Source organism: Condylura cristata, unplaced genomic scaffold (assembly GCF_000260355.1).
Source record: "Condylura cristata isolate star-nosed mole 26May11 unplaced genomic scaffold, ConCri1.0 scaffold00007, whole genome shotgun sequence".
Classification (NCBI taxonomy): Eukaryota; Metazoa; Chordata; class Mammalia; order Eulipotyphla; family Talpidae; genus Condylura; species Condylura cristata.
This window is the reverse complement of record NW_004567108.1, coordinates 15,476,844-15,491,117: the sequence shown is the minus strand read 5'-3', so window position 1 is coordinate 15,491,117 and position 14,274 is coordinate 15,476,844. Positions and strand designations below refer to the sequence as shown.

The following is a 14,274-nucleotide window of genomic DNA, read 5'->3' as shown; positions in this document are numbered from 1 at the left end:
GACGGCTCAGACTCCCGCCAGAGCTTGCGGAGGAGGGAAGGGGAGTAACTTGGCTGAACAGAAAGCACCCGAGTTCAAGCTAGTGAGTTCAAAGTTTCTTACGGGACCCACCAGAACTCCTTACTTAATCCACCTGAAAAATGACTCACCCCTCTGTGAGCCGCACCACTGGATATATTCCTTACATGATTCCCCCTACTTTCACTTGACACCTATCTGTGCCACAGAACAGATGCAGAAGCATCAATCCTTTTTAAAAATGTTCCTTTAAAAGCTTTTCTACATTGGATGGAAAGAAACAAAGTAGAAAACTTCTGAAATAGCAGGGGAGGGGAACTTCCAAGGCACAACACATCGTTTGTGAAGTCTCCGCACCATCTGCTACCGTGAGCCATCATGCCTTACAGCTGCCACCGTGCTGAGCAGGAAATGCTGTAAATTAATTTGCTTCCACCTCCACAATTCAAATCAGAGGGGGGAAACTGAAAGACTGATCCTGTTGATCACTAACAATAAAATCTCAAATTAAATCAACAGTTATACCCCAAAGAGATCTTATTCTTGAAGAATAACCATAAGTTCACTGGCCTAGAGGGGGAAAAAATACAGCACTCAACAAAGGTCATCGAGAAATAATTTAAAACCTGACCTGGAGTCATGATTTTATGTGGAAAAAAACTGATGGTAATTTTAAAATGATGTGTCTCTGACAGACATGAAGCATCATAAAATACAAAGGCACTGAATCATATAAAAATAGTTAATGTGAAACTCACAAAATAGAAAGGGGCATCTGTAAGTGTTAAAATAATTTAATTTTCCCTGTACATTTCTGTCCACATGAGCCAACAGAAATCAAAATGTACACTTTACAATATTTACCTGTTTTGAGACATTCAAGTCAACTCAGATGGCAAAAGTAGAATTCAATCACTAATGAAATGTTTAAAAATATATATTAAACAAAAAAATGTTTTTTACAAGATAAAAAATAATCTTCCACAATGCAATCAATTGCAGATCACTGAAATTTTAACTCTTTAGGTGGTTTCAGTTCAGTTTTTGGTTTCAAAATCTAGGGACAATGAAAAAGCAAAAGCGTTGGCAAAATTTCTATCTGTTTTTACGTTTCTCTTTCTTGCTCCGACTACTTGCCACACTGTTTAAGGATGATGACGACGGTGCTCTTGCGTGACCTGTGGCCTTTAGATGATCAAAAAGTTTATTCCGGGATGGAAATTCACTATGGCAGGTTGTACAGCTGATAAGAATATCACCCTGAAGGGGGGGCAAGGGGGAAAAGAAGGAAAGGCAAGTGTTACAACTGAGAGGAATGTTTCAGGTTTTCCTATAGGGATTAAAAGTCAAGTGAACAGACAAAAGAAGGTTTTAAGAAGACAGACACCGACCAAGACAGGCTCAACCGAGGCCACGGTCCTTGGCAGCCAAGCCCGTTACCCAGCCATCAACTTTAAGAATCCTGAGGCAGTCAGTGCCATGTACACATCAACTAGACCACTTTTTAGATTTCAAAGTAACATAAATCAGTAACTGTTCTGATATAGCCTGGTATTTCAAATGGGCTTCTTTTACTTTACAAGAAAAAATGACAGTAGCATAGACATAACTTCTAGCTTTGTTAAAGCAAAACCATGGACAGTTCCCGCCTTTGCACAGGTCCCAAGGACGAGCGGCGACACCCACGAAGTGGTGCCAATGTGCTTCTGACCTACCGTTGTTTGTGGCTCCGCAGGAACTCGGACAGACTTTTTCATCTCTTTGGCTTTCTTTCCTTTGGGTTTAGGAACGCTGAAAAAATAAATGCAAGAATTCAGCACAATCCAGTAACATACCACTCCTAGCTGTCATCTCGTTCCCAAGAGAACTCCAAAGAATGACAGGCATTTTAAAAGCTAACTCATTAATTTTAATGTCCAAGTTAGTAATTTTCAGATCTTAAATGAAGAGCTATAAATGTGGCACAAAAATTATTAACTTAAAATAATTGGAACACAAGCTAAAAACAAGACCCCCAAAATTCTCTTAATTTTTAGTGATGTAAAAAAAGTGCTTAATAATCCACTTATTGAATCAAAGCATCACAATTAATCCAACAGTGTAGTTCCCCCCAAACACAGCTTTGAACCCGGGCCAGTCTCAAAACTCAGTTTCTTCATTCACAAATTGGGAATAACACCTAGCATCACACCATGTGTAACATCTGCTCCAGGCTCCCACAAGGCCCGCTTATGGAGACTCACATCTTTCTCTACAGCACAGCCCTACTCCAGGCATGGATGATGTGCTTCCCCACTGACTAACACTTCAACTCCCCAAGCCCAGAGATCGCTCCCACCTTCACTGCTGCTCCACTGTTGAGCTTTCTCAAGTCAGGCGCCCACCGGACTTGTCACCAAAACCCTTTTTCATCACGGGCCTTTAATGAGAGGGAACTATGGCTACTGATAGTTCGGGTCATTGTTCAAGAAATGGTTCTGTGTTCCAGGTGAACAAAGGAGAATGAGGACAAGACCATCAAACAAGGAGGGAGACAAGTAAGGCTACCTCCCCTGACTGGATACGCCTGGCCATCCACCACAGCCGGCACAGCACCGGTTCTGGGCTCCTCCAAGTAGGAAAGCCCCAAGCGGCAGACATCTATCCTGATGTCACGCACTGGGGTGAGCACAGGTAGATAAGCAAGAGCACCAAGATTGGGGTAATGGTCACTGCGCGACCCATGACCTAGTGCTCCTCAAGTGTCAAGGGCTAGTGATCCAGGACCAGGGAAGACCCTTAGTAGGATAAGGTAAACAGGAACTGGATCAATCTGAACCCTCCGATGCTGGTCATGCTCGAGCATTCTCATCGCAACATGCGTCATCTGTATATACAACATGACGTCTGGGTCTATGTGTAGGTTAGATACACCTGACATCACTCAAAAGACTGCCTCGATATGAAAAAATGTCCTTCCTAGCAGTATCAAGTACTTAGACACAACATGCAGCCCTGGCTCACCTTTTAGCTTCACGTTTTGGATCATCACAAAGTTCAAGAGTGTTTGTGACACTGGCATTTTCTTGGGAAGTAACTTCCAATTCTTTGGCATTATCTTGGTTGAAGTTGGTGTCTTCTGTATCCACCTTTACTCCTTCTCCAGTTCCATTTTCATTGCAATTATCATCATAATTCTAGGTAATAAAATATTGCATGCCATTTCAAAATAAATACTACAGAACTGATCCTTCTGCTATGGTACCCAATAGTTATAATAAACAGTAATGTCCAGTAAGCACTGGTAGTAAAGCATCAAGAAATAAAAAGGGAAGGCAGATAATACAAGGATATATTCTTACAGAAATATTATTTAAACATTGATTCCAATTAAAACCTGCAAATCACCCAATTGTCTAAAGGTGAATGGTTGAATGAAAACATGATGGAAAATTATGAAACTCTAAAAACCATCCTTTTGAACACAGCTTCAATAATGTGGAAATAGGACCTCTCAGGTGGTGCAGCGGGTTAAAGCACAGCACTAAGAAGCTAAAGCCGCTTCAGCATGAGTATGATCCCTGCCTGCCCTGGAGGTGACCCACATGATGCGGCAGACCTCTCCTGACCCGCCCGCTGCTCCCCTCAGCACTGTACTTCATCAATCGGCCTGCTCTGCTCCCCACCCTGTCTCTGGTGAATCCTCTCACCACCCTTGCACCTCTGGCCTGTACCCAGTTCTGTATGCAAAAATAAATAAATCTTTAAAATAGTAATAAATGTAGAAATAAATCTATGACATATAGCTAAAACACAAGAAGAATCACACAGATGTTAATCGATTAGAATTCAATTCACTGTTTAGTAATATCTACAGGCAGAATTGGGAATGATAATTATGATCATTATGATAATTTCTGTATTTTCCAAATGATCTGTAATGAGCAACCGCAACCATTACTTTATAGTGGGGGGGGGGGGAGATACGACAAACCAGCACTGTAAAAGAAAGTTGCCTGGCAGATATACCTTTACCAAGTACAACTACTTTTAAGTTGTTTTTGGGTAGCATTTTGCCATATTTTCCTTCTCTCTCCCTTCCTCCCTTCATCTCACTCATTCTCCACACACAACTATCCAGCCTTGAGCTAGAAACTAAGTAAGGTGCGGCAGACAGCATGACGCCAAGCCTTTCCAAAGGCCCCTCCATATGCTCAAACGCACCTTACACTCATTCACGGATTTTACCCACATCCACATTCCAACAACCCTTTTCTTCAGTGACCTCTGCATATGTGATCAAGGGTCACCTGTTGCATTTGGGTGTCCTGTCTCTTTTATCTGTATTCTAGAACTCTTGATCTTATTCCAGTAAATCCCACATTTTTGTTTTTCACAATAATGGTTTTTGACTGTTTTGTTAGATGTCCGAGAGTTGGACTTTTGATTGTTTCCTCAATATAAAACTTAGGCTTATCATCCCTAGCAGGAATAATACAAAGATAATGCTGTGCCCTTCACAATAAATCAGGAGGCAAAATGCCAGTTTGCCCTATTTTTCGGTGATTTAAGTCTGGTCGTTTAGTGAAGGTGGAGATGCCAGGTTCCCCTACAGTAAAGTACCTTTTCCCTTTTGTAATTAATAATTTGCAGTGTTACTTTGAGATCAATTAAATCTTGTTCCCCATTAACTTTCACCCAATGGATCTAACACGTACTGATGATTCTTGTGGAACCATTAAAGATGCAAAACAGGTGAAGTGCTGTTCAAGTTCTTCTAGGATAAAGTTTTTTACAAGGGGGGAAGAAATACTAAAAAAAAGTATTTTCAACTCCTCTGTTAATCTGTTTTACAATCAACATAAAATTACAGGGATAGCACCTCTCTTTAATATATTATACTGAATGAACAATGTTACATTTGATATTTAATGTTATTAAAACTTTTTGACATACCTGTGCTGGTTTCTGTTTCCTTTTCTTCTGTTTCTTAGAAAGCCTAGGAATAAAATTTTTTTAAAAAATCAAAATTATCAATACTCGAATTTGTAAAAAGAAAAAATACTGACTACAGTGACATAAAGGGAAGTAAAATGTTAAAAATATTTAATATCATAAAGCATTAAAAGAAAAGTCACATTACCATGTCAACAAGTTGTTAACAGTGGTCAATGACAGTAATTAACCTATCAACTGCCTCGGTAAAAAGGTGCTTATAAATACACTCGTTATATAATAGATAACCTGCAAAAATTACAGTTAGCATCATGTCTTTAACCACTGCAAGTGTAAACTTCCTTAGTTGGCAAAATGTAGAATAACTTTTTTTGATATAAAACAGCATGTAAATATGTGACAAATATGTCTAGTAACTTATTTTAAAAATACTTTTGTTTTGGTGCATCCTCGATTTCATCTTCAGACTCGACATTCAATGAATTTTCATCAGCTTGGTGTCCTGAAAAGTGTTCTTCCTCCTCCTCCAACTGTTGTTTTAATAAGGCAACCATTTCCCGATGCTTCTTTGATTTCTCATGATTTCTCATGCTGAAAGAAAAATCTTATGTGAGTAACTCCCACAAAGTTAATTCATATGTGCCCAAGTAAGTTCCTAAATTAGTGCAGCCAAGTTAAAATTTACTCTTGTTTCCATTAACTAATAGCAAAATGTCAGTGATGCTATTAAAAGAAACAGTATCCCATCAGAATTTCTTAAGCATTGTAAGTACAAAGGAAGCCCGTGCCTATGTGCTTTTTCACTATATCCCAGCATGCTCCTCCAGATGTTCTTCTTTTTCTGAAATTTAGTAATTCTTAAAATCTAAGTCTTCTCCAGGCCCTCCCTGGTAGGGCAAGAGCATAGCACTGTGAAAATAGTAAAACAGATTAATAGGTAAAGCCAGTCACAGCTGCTCCAGTTTGAGTTCAATTCCTGGCCAAGGCAGTGACCCACATGGTGCGGCAGATCTCTCCTGTCTCACTCGCTGCTCCCCTCAGCAGTATACTTTGTTGATCTGCCTGTTCTGCTCCCCATTCTGTCTTCGGTGAAGCCACTCACCACCCCTGTGCCTCTGGCCTGTACCCCAGTACTGTATGCATAAATAAATCTTAAATAGGTAAGTCTTCTCTACTGTTTCCACCTAGTCACCGAGCATGTACCAAGTGCTCATGTTTTAGGCTGTGCAGTGGGCTCAGAGGGACCAGGATAACTTTCTAACCTTAAAAGGAAGATCACCCAGGAATGAGAAATGGTAATGAGGGCCTGAACTTCAGGAGCAGATTACCTTCTTTTGCTTTTTTTCAACAGCTTCTTTCATGTTCTCATGAGGGGGTTCCTTTTCTCCTTACCATCCTCAAGACAAGTTCAGACACCTCTCTATTTTTCTGTCTAAAATTCTATGAGCAACGTCTATTTCAGTTATCTATGGACTACCTGACAATTCACAAAGGGATGTAACAACACTTAAGCTGTAAAGTTAGACTAGAAAGTAGGAAATATGTCACCATCAACTATCTCTTCTGTTCAGATTTGCTTTTCTAGTTTGGGCTGCTATTCTTCTTCCCACTAAAATTCTCCTTCAGAGAGAACCCATCTCCTCTCCCACTCTTTAAACGGTATTATTTTCAATATTACTTCTGCATTGCTGTTCCCATATAATAAAATCCTTCCAAGTCAGCAAATATACTGTAGATAGGACAGGGTTAATGTTCCTAATCTTGTAGCAGTGGCTTGTACAGGAGTGTGAAGGCTGGAGATAAATCTGCTGCCAACAGAAGACATGACGAGTTCTGGTCTAACCTCCCTGTGTGACGATTCCTTCCCTGTCCAAGCAAGCAACAAGTATACAAGACATGTTTAAAAATCAGCTAGTACACAGCATTATTGGTATGAGTGAAAAAGAGTACAACAGGCCTAAATGATGGCAAACTCCCTCTTTTTCCCTGTTGGAGAAAAATTCCCTAAGATGTAATGTGAGGGCCAGTGATCATCTCTTGGGACTTACAGTGTTGCACTGTGAATTCAAAGATACGGCACTTACGCCTTTTCAGTCTTGAAAGATTTGTCACATGCTGGGCAATAAAGGTCGTCATAAAGTTCAGCATCCTCGGCCTCATCACTGTCTTTACCTATGAAAAGGAAGCCTCTAGTCAGAACTCCACTGTACACAAAACAGAAACCTGTTAACAAATCACCTCTCTTCATTATAAACTAAAAATTCTTTATGTCCTTACCAAAAAAATGTTACCAGAATTTGAGCTGTTCTTTAAAAAGCAGCACTGAATTATGAAGGAATACTTCTAAATAAGTCACTTTATATTTTAAGTTATTTTCATGAGTCTTCTTAGAAGACCCCTGAAATTCTCACAGTCTTGGCTGTGAATTAAGTACAAAAAATTGAACCACCACCATCATAACTCTACCATGAAGCGGTTATTTTCAACAGGGGCTTTTTAGTCTATCCCCTAAGCAAGATTTGGTTCAAATACACAACTGTGACCTATTCTAAAATAGTCAGTTAACTTAGCTAACCACATAACCACATTCCACCACTGTTACAAGATGGGTCACAAGAATGCAAGCTTCACATAAAGTCTAACACTTTATCAGCTCATTTTTCATAAACCTGAAGCCTCATTATGACAAAATAATTACTGGCAGTATAGTCCACATATTCTTAAATAAAAAGTTCCATGGGAAGTTTTTGAGCATTTCATTTTCTATCTATAAAAGTAAACATGAAAGTATTACTTCGCTCTTCATAAGTAATGTTAACATGATCCTGATGGACATTCTCATTGCAATCACAAACCTTCAAAACACATCCCATCTAGTGTTAATGTTTAGAATATGATATTTCCCAAGTATGTTTTCACTTTCAATATCACATACACAAAATAAACTTTGTTTAATGCAATAGTTAATAAAGGATATTAGATTTGAAGTAAAAATTGAATCTAAAAATGTGTAATGGCATAACTTCTGAGCTAGTGGTTTTCTCATCAGTAAAATGGTGGGAACTATAAGCAAGACCTATTTTTGAGTACTGTGTAAAGATCAAGAGAGATCCTATATGTGAAAAAGCACTTTAAAAGTTCTGAACTATGGTTATCAATGCCACCTTATGTATAGAGTGCTCGATAACTGTAACACAACATCACACACACTACTTCTGATTTATATAAAGCTCATTTCCTATACTTTTTAAATAATGTCATATTACCATTTAGGCCATTAGTCTGAAAAACCACATTATCAATTTTATCAGTAAAACTGATAAACAACATTTAGATCCCTCAACTTTATCTCTCACAGAACAGCTAGAGGCCGTGGGGAAAATCAGGCATCGACATTCTCAGTGCTCTGCAGTAGTCACATGCTATGCTCTAGGGACAGCAGCGGAGAATGCAACCTAGCCCACCAGGCAAGAGCCCTGCACAAAGTCAGAAATGAGGGGGGACTTACATAGTCATGTAGACTGCCAGTATTAACTTTACTGAAAAGTTTCTATTACAACATGACCTACAGCTTAGTTTCATGTTTTTAATAACCAGTCAATATTATACTTGTCAATATAACTGCACAGCTAGAAGCACAAGTTCTTTAAAAGATGGTGAGAAAAAGTCTATTAACCAAATAACTGGAACTGGGCTACTTTAATAGACTACGTATGTGTGGTCCATACTGTTTTTCATTTCAACCACCTAAAAAACAGGAAGATAAAAATTTCCTTCAAACACACACACACGTAACGGGTTGGAACTCAGATGTTTTCTAGGTTTTCCTCATCCCCCACTCCCTCTGGACCCTTTACTGGCATCTCTCAGCACCTGAAGTACACAACTCCTGGGCACAGAAACATTGTTTTCTAATGTTTCCTATGGAATAGAGAAGTTACCATCCTGTCCATCCTTGGGCTCTTGTTCTTCCTCCATGTCTTCTTCATCTGATCCATCTCCAAATTCCTTTTCATACCGTGCCTCCATCTCCCTGAGCTCCTTCTCCAAATCGGCCACTGTCATCCAGCTCTGTTCTTTGTACTGCTCTGCCAGCCTAAACACACAGCACAGGCTCATGTACACCCAGAGCTGTGGCTCCACACTATTTACTCTTCAGACTTAAAATCCATCCCCCAGCAAGCATCTTCTCCCAAAACTTAAAACCTATGCCAAATTAAAATAGAAGGAGTCACATCTCTTATCTGGCTGATTTTATAATAATGGGGTTGAAATGTATAATTCTTAATCGCTTACTAAAAGTTTTCAAATGATTTTAAATTTTAAGTGTTAAGTGCTATTTTCAAAAGCTCAGGGGCGGGGCAGGCAGAAGTTTTAAGAAGTAATTTTTTAAGAAGTTATACAGAGCTCTCTATCAAAAATGCAAAAGCTTAAAGGCACCAGGAGATCTAAATACCAAACTGTGTGTGCACTGCTAAGCGGCAGCAATGCCCGGTGGGCTAGGGCACTGAACTGGCGCCGTGGGCCCAATTCCTAGCTCTGCTATGTGAGCTCCTGCTCCTTTCCTCATTAAGAACAAGGATACAAACCGAACTTACTTCACAGAACCGTTATAAAAAAATCATTCAGACCAGGGCCTTGCTCTAAATTGAGATCTTACAATGTAAGAACTCAACATTTGCTGTTGTTAAATTCAGTTGAGTATGTATGAAAAAAATTCAACTAAAAAAAAAATCCTCACATAGTAGATAAAATTACTGTCCAAAGCCAGGATTAAAAAAAAGGAACCCACTGAGGTTTCTTCTGACACCTCCCTCCAACTACATTTAGAGAAGGATCCAGCCGCGCATCACATACTTTGCCTGCTTCAGCTTCTGCTGCCGCCTCATCTCTTCGGCTTTCCGCGCCTTCTCAGCGTTCTGTTCTTCCACAAGTTTTCGGTGAGCCTGCACTCTCTTGTCTCTTTTACGAATGAAAGCTACCAGCTGGCGGACAAGTTCATTCTTCTCTTTTCTTGCTTTGTCTCGAATCTTTTTGTTTTCCTTTTCCATGGCTCGTTTTTCCCAGCGGTTTGAAGCCTGTCGAGTATCATATTCTTCTTTCCAAGCAAAGTTCTTCTGAGTGCAGAAACTCTGCCAGTAGGCATAGAAAGGATGAACTACCTATAGACAAAAGACATAGTCAAGATGCCAGTTTTTCATTTAACTCTTTTTTTAAAAAAAAAAAAGGCAAAAATTTTAATGATGCAGTATCTCTTTTATGTTTTTAACATTAGTATTAATCAATGGGGGACAGTGTCATGCTAAGGCTTCCAGAACAACCCACCCTTGCTAACAAACTAAATGAGGAAATGAACTGGGTGGGACCACAATCAGTAACAAAGAAAAGTGAGGGAGCTGAGAGGGCCCTGACAGCTCTTTCAGCACAACAGAGGGGAGTCACAGGACTCAAACTAGAACCCATAATTTTAAAATGAAGAAACAGAACAGATGCACTGGCAAATAGTGACAACAGCTCTTCCTTTATCCCTTTACCGTATCGTAGTCACTCTGGGAGTCTCCAAACGCTGGGAAACTCTCGGCGTCCTCCTCCAACATAGACTCTAGTTCCTCCTTCACAATCATTTCAAAAACATTACGATAAACTGTATAAAAGCCCTAAAAACAGTAAGAGAAACATGAATTTGGTAATTTGGTATCTAGTCATAGAGTAAGATTTTAAAATGTACTCCATGGAACCTTAAAGCTAAAGAAGTAAGACTCAAGACTTGTCAATGCAGGCACATTTAGTTTCAACTGGTGTTTTTTATATGCTGACAGTTTAACATGAAAGCAATGCTTTTTCAGTTTTCAAAACAAGCACTGTTTTACCTTCTATAATATTAAGAATTCTCTTTGTACTGAAGAGCCTTAATTAAGCACTTGACAAGAAATGAGGAGTGAGTTCATGTCTTACCTTTTCATCATCTCCATAACCAGAGTAACAAGTAACAGTGAAATAGTGAAGCAAGTCTAAGCTGTCATCCTGATACTCTCCATCCAGCCCACCTTTAAGCAGAGCCTCTCTGTGGTTATCATACCTAAACAAACAAAATGAGTGTCATCAGTGAAGGCTACATAAATAAGAATTCAAAAAGACTCGTTACTCTGAGCAGCCAAACTACCATTATTGTACATTTTCCTCTGTCCAATCCACAGCCAAAAAATTTTAATAACTACTGATTAAAATTTGACCTCACTTCTAGTGGTACACCATAGAGCAAGACAGTTCTGTAACACACTGTACAGTAGCAGCCTATTTAAACAGAATTTAAAGTCAGGGAATGTTCTGTGACTCTCCCAGAAAGGCAGCTCCATTTTCACAAAGAAGAAATGTTATTAAAAGAGGGCAGTACTGAACATAATCTGGTTCACAGACTATTACTTCTGTAATCTGGAAATTTTTTAATAGGTATCAGAATAACTCTTCCTATGTTTATGTAAAAGTAATCTAGAAGCTTCACACATACTGTGAAGTTAGGCATTATCCTGCTTGATATAAATGGAATTGAAACTCAGCAATATATCAATCATAAAGCCAGTAAACAGCAAACTGAAATTTAAAACCAAGTCTCCTGCACTGACAAGACCACACTGCCTGCCTTTACAGGGCTGCCTCCGGAGAACAGGAGAGTGAACAGGCAGGAGCTTGAAATAACAAGACAAGGGAAATGCTGGGACACGGGAGAACCTAAGATCTGGAAAAGAGGTTGCAGCAAAACAAGATCAGGAGAATGCCAAATATCTTAAAAGAAGGCAACAGTACTTTTAAGGCCACACTGCCGGATTCTTAGAGTTGGGAAATACTCAGGATTCTCTGAGTTTCATACAAAAGATAACTTTATAGGTCCTCCCTGGTGGCACAATGGGTTGAAGCACAGGCTGTGAAGTTATCCACAGTCACTGCAAGATGAGTCTGACCCCAGTAGGGGAGCTGACCATGTGGCGTGGCACACCTCTTCTGACCCCTCAGCAGTGCTATTTCAATAGATCTGCCTGCTTCCCACTTGTTTCTGGTGAATCCTCTCACCCCCACACCTTTAGTCTGTAGCACAGTTCTTGTGTTGCATTTATAAATAAATCTTTCTTTAAAAAGATAACTTTATTCGGTTTTTCTTTGTAGCCTTTCTCTCAATAGCCAGCCATTCTGTATGCTGCTTAACACACCAAAGATTTCCCAGCAGCACTGAACACCCACCTGTTCTTTGTAAGAACAAGATTTTGCAAAGTTATGTTGGGTTGAAAGCGTCTTGCCTTGTGGCAGAAAGTTCACTGAGAATCTGAAAACTCAAAACTTCAAACAGAAATCTTGCTTGGAAATACTATTAAATTACCAGGTCATCATTAGAAAACATATCTTAATGTAGGTACATAATCTCTTCATAGAAAGTAGTTATTTGGAAAAGTTAATGCTTCATCTGTTTTTTAAAGGCAAGTCAATATTCTATTCTGATATCAGCAAACTCATCATCTACTACATGGACCACATTTAATAAGAACCCACTTTGTAAGTGTCAAAGCTAAGGCTAATGTTGCTAAATTTTCTGCTTTTTCATCTATAAAATCATATAATCATCTCTTAAGTTTCTTTCCTACCCAAAACTGCAATTCAGATAATTTCATATAATGAACAGGTGACTTCAGAATACACCCAAAGTCATTTAACAATTTAAGTTTTTAAGCCCTGTATTAACAATTTTTTTCCCCAAAGTACACTACAATAGAAGAGAAAGTATGAAGCTCACCATGCTCTTTCTTGAGGGTCACTCAACACATCATATGCTGCTTGGATCAATTTAAATTGTTCAGCTGCTTCTGCGGCATTATCCAGATTTTTATCTGTTAACATGAAGTTACAGAAATTTAGCCATCAAAAGAGTACAGAACAGAATCTAAAAGGGACATCTTCCATCACAAATACCATAAATAGATGAGGAATGTACAAAATAAGGGAAAAGCAGAGATATTAGGTGACAGTTGATAATTAGGATCTGTTTTAAGAATCTATTTGAGCAGAAATTTCACACTCTTCCCTAAATGTCAATGTGCCACTGAGCACTCAATCTGGATAACCTCATAGAAAATCCCAAGTAGTATACATTTAATTTTAGAAGGAGCAAAATAAATCAGTTACAGGAAATTATTTAGTACTGGATTATGTTTAGTGTTCACACTGTCTTCAAGATTTTCTTTTTTATCAATGTATACCAAAATGAACCCAAGAAATTTGAATATACATAGACAATTATGTGTCTATGTATATAAAAGCTAGTTATTCTGTCCTTAGTGATGCGTCCTTAGCCTGGAATCTAGCAAGCATCTTTGCCAGAGGCAGCAGCCAGCTTCCAAGGTGGCCCCTAGGATGCCCTCCTCCCATGTCACCAGGGTTGGTCTGTGGGACCAACAGCAACGTGATAATGGTATGCTGCTTCTAGATGAGATTATAAAGACTGCAGTTTCCATTCTGGATTCTCCTGAATTGCTCTAGGAATGCCAGATGCCCACTATAAACACACCCAGGTGTCTTCTGTGGAGAAGCTCACGGTGACCCAATGTGGTGACCCAATGTGGCAGACCGTTTTCTCCTGTGGCCTTCACTGTGGAAGCTGGATAAGCTAAGATGCAAGCAGGTATTTTAAGCTGTCCCTTGATGGTAGAAATGCCTATGGGACACACTTCTGATAAAAGTGATGAAAGTAGAAGTCAGTGTATTTTCTTTCCTTCCTTTCTTCCTGTGCTGTGGTATGTGGCCATGATAACCAGCTTCTGCCGTTCATCTTGAGACAATGAAGGAAAAGTCAAGTGATTTTCAGTGGTATCAGTAAAGTGCTGAAACAGTATCCACAGGCAGGGACTTTACTCTCAGTTATTTGAACCGTGTAGCTAGGTTTCTGTTTTTGCCTACTAACACCACCAAGTTCCATATTGTTGTGGCCCTGTTGAAATGAGGTTCTAGGTGATACAGGATATCCAGTACTCTGTTGTAAATATTTAAAATCTTGATTCCCACTCTATGACAGATACTACTAGTTACCTACCCATTAACTATTCTTGTTTTCCTAACAAAACTTAGACTTGGGAGATGCATGCCCTTGGCTGGAGTGAAATCATGGTGGGTTGAAAAACCGATACTCAGTTCTCCGTTGCACTTTACTGGTATTAAAAAAAAATTACAATTAACTCTTATACTCTCACAAGTAGAATGAGTTATTCAGGCCACATATAGAGGAATGTTTTGATGTCTTCAAGTTAAGTCCTAAAAAAACACCAGCTGTGAAAGCAA

At 39.2% G+C, this 14,274-nt stretch overlaps 1 protein-coding gene across 1 annotated transcript; it reads right to left on the bottom strand.

The window, feature by feature from the left end:
• Positions 1-794: 794 nt before the first annotated feature.
• Positions 795-12,825, bottom strand: DNAJC21 (DnaJ (Hsp40) homolog, subfamily C, member 21). Its single transcript, XM_004678088.2, has 11 exons — positions 12,737-12,825; positions 10,909-11,032; positions 10,488-10,610; positions 9,811-10,115; positions 8,895-9,049; positions 7,038-7,125; positions 5,386-5,544; positions 4,954-4,996; positions 3,022-3,194; positions 1,734-1,809; positions 795-1,278 (listed from the first exon to the last, which is right to left on the bottom strand). Exons 3-11 carry the CDS (start codon positions 10,575-10,577, stop codon positions 1,114-1,116), a joined length of 1,254 nt encoding a protein of 417 aa, XP_004678145.1. The 5' UTR covers positions 10,578-10,610; positions 10,909-11,032; positions 12,737-12,825; the 3' UTR covers positions 795-1,113.
• Between the last annotated feature and the right edge of the window lie 1,449 nt (positions 12,826-14,274).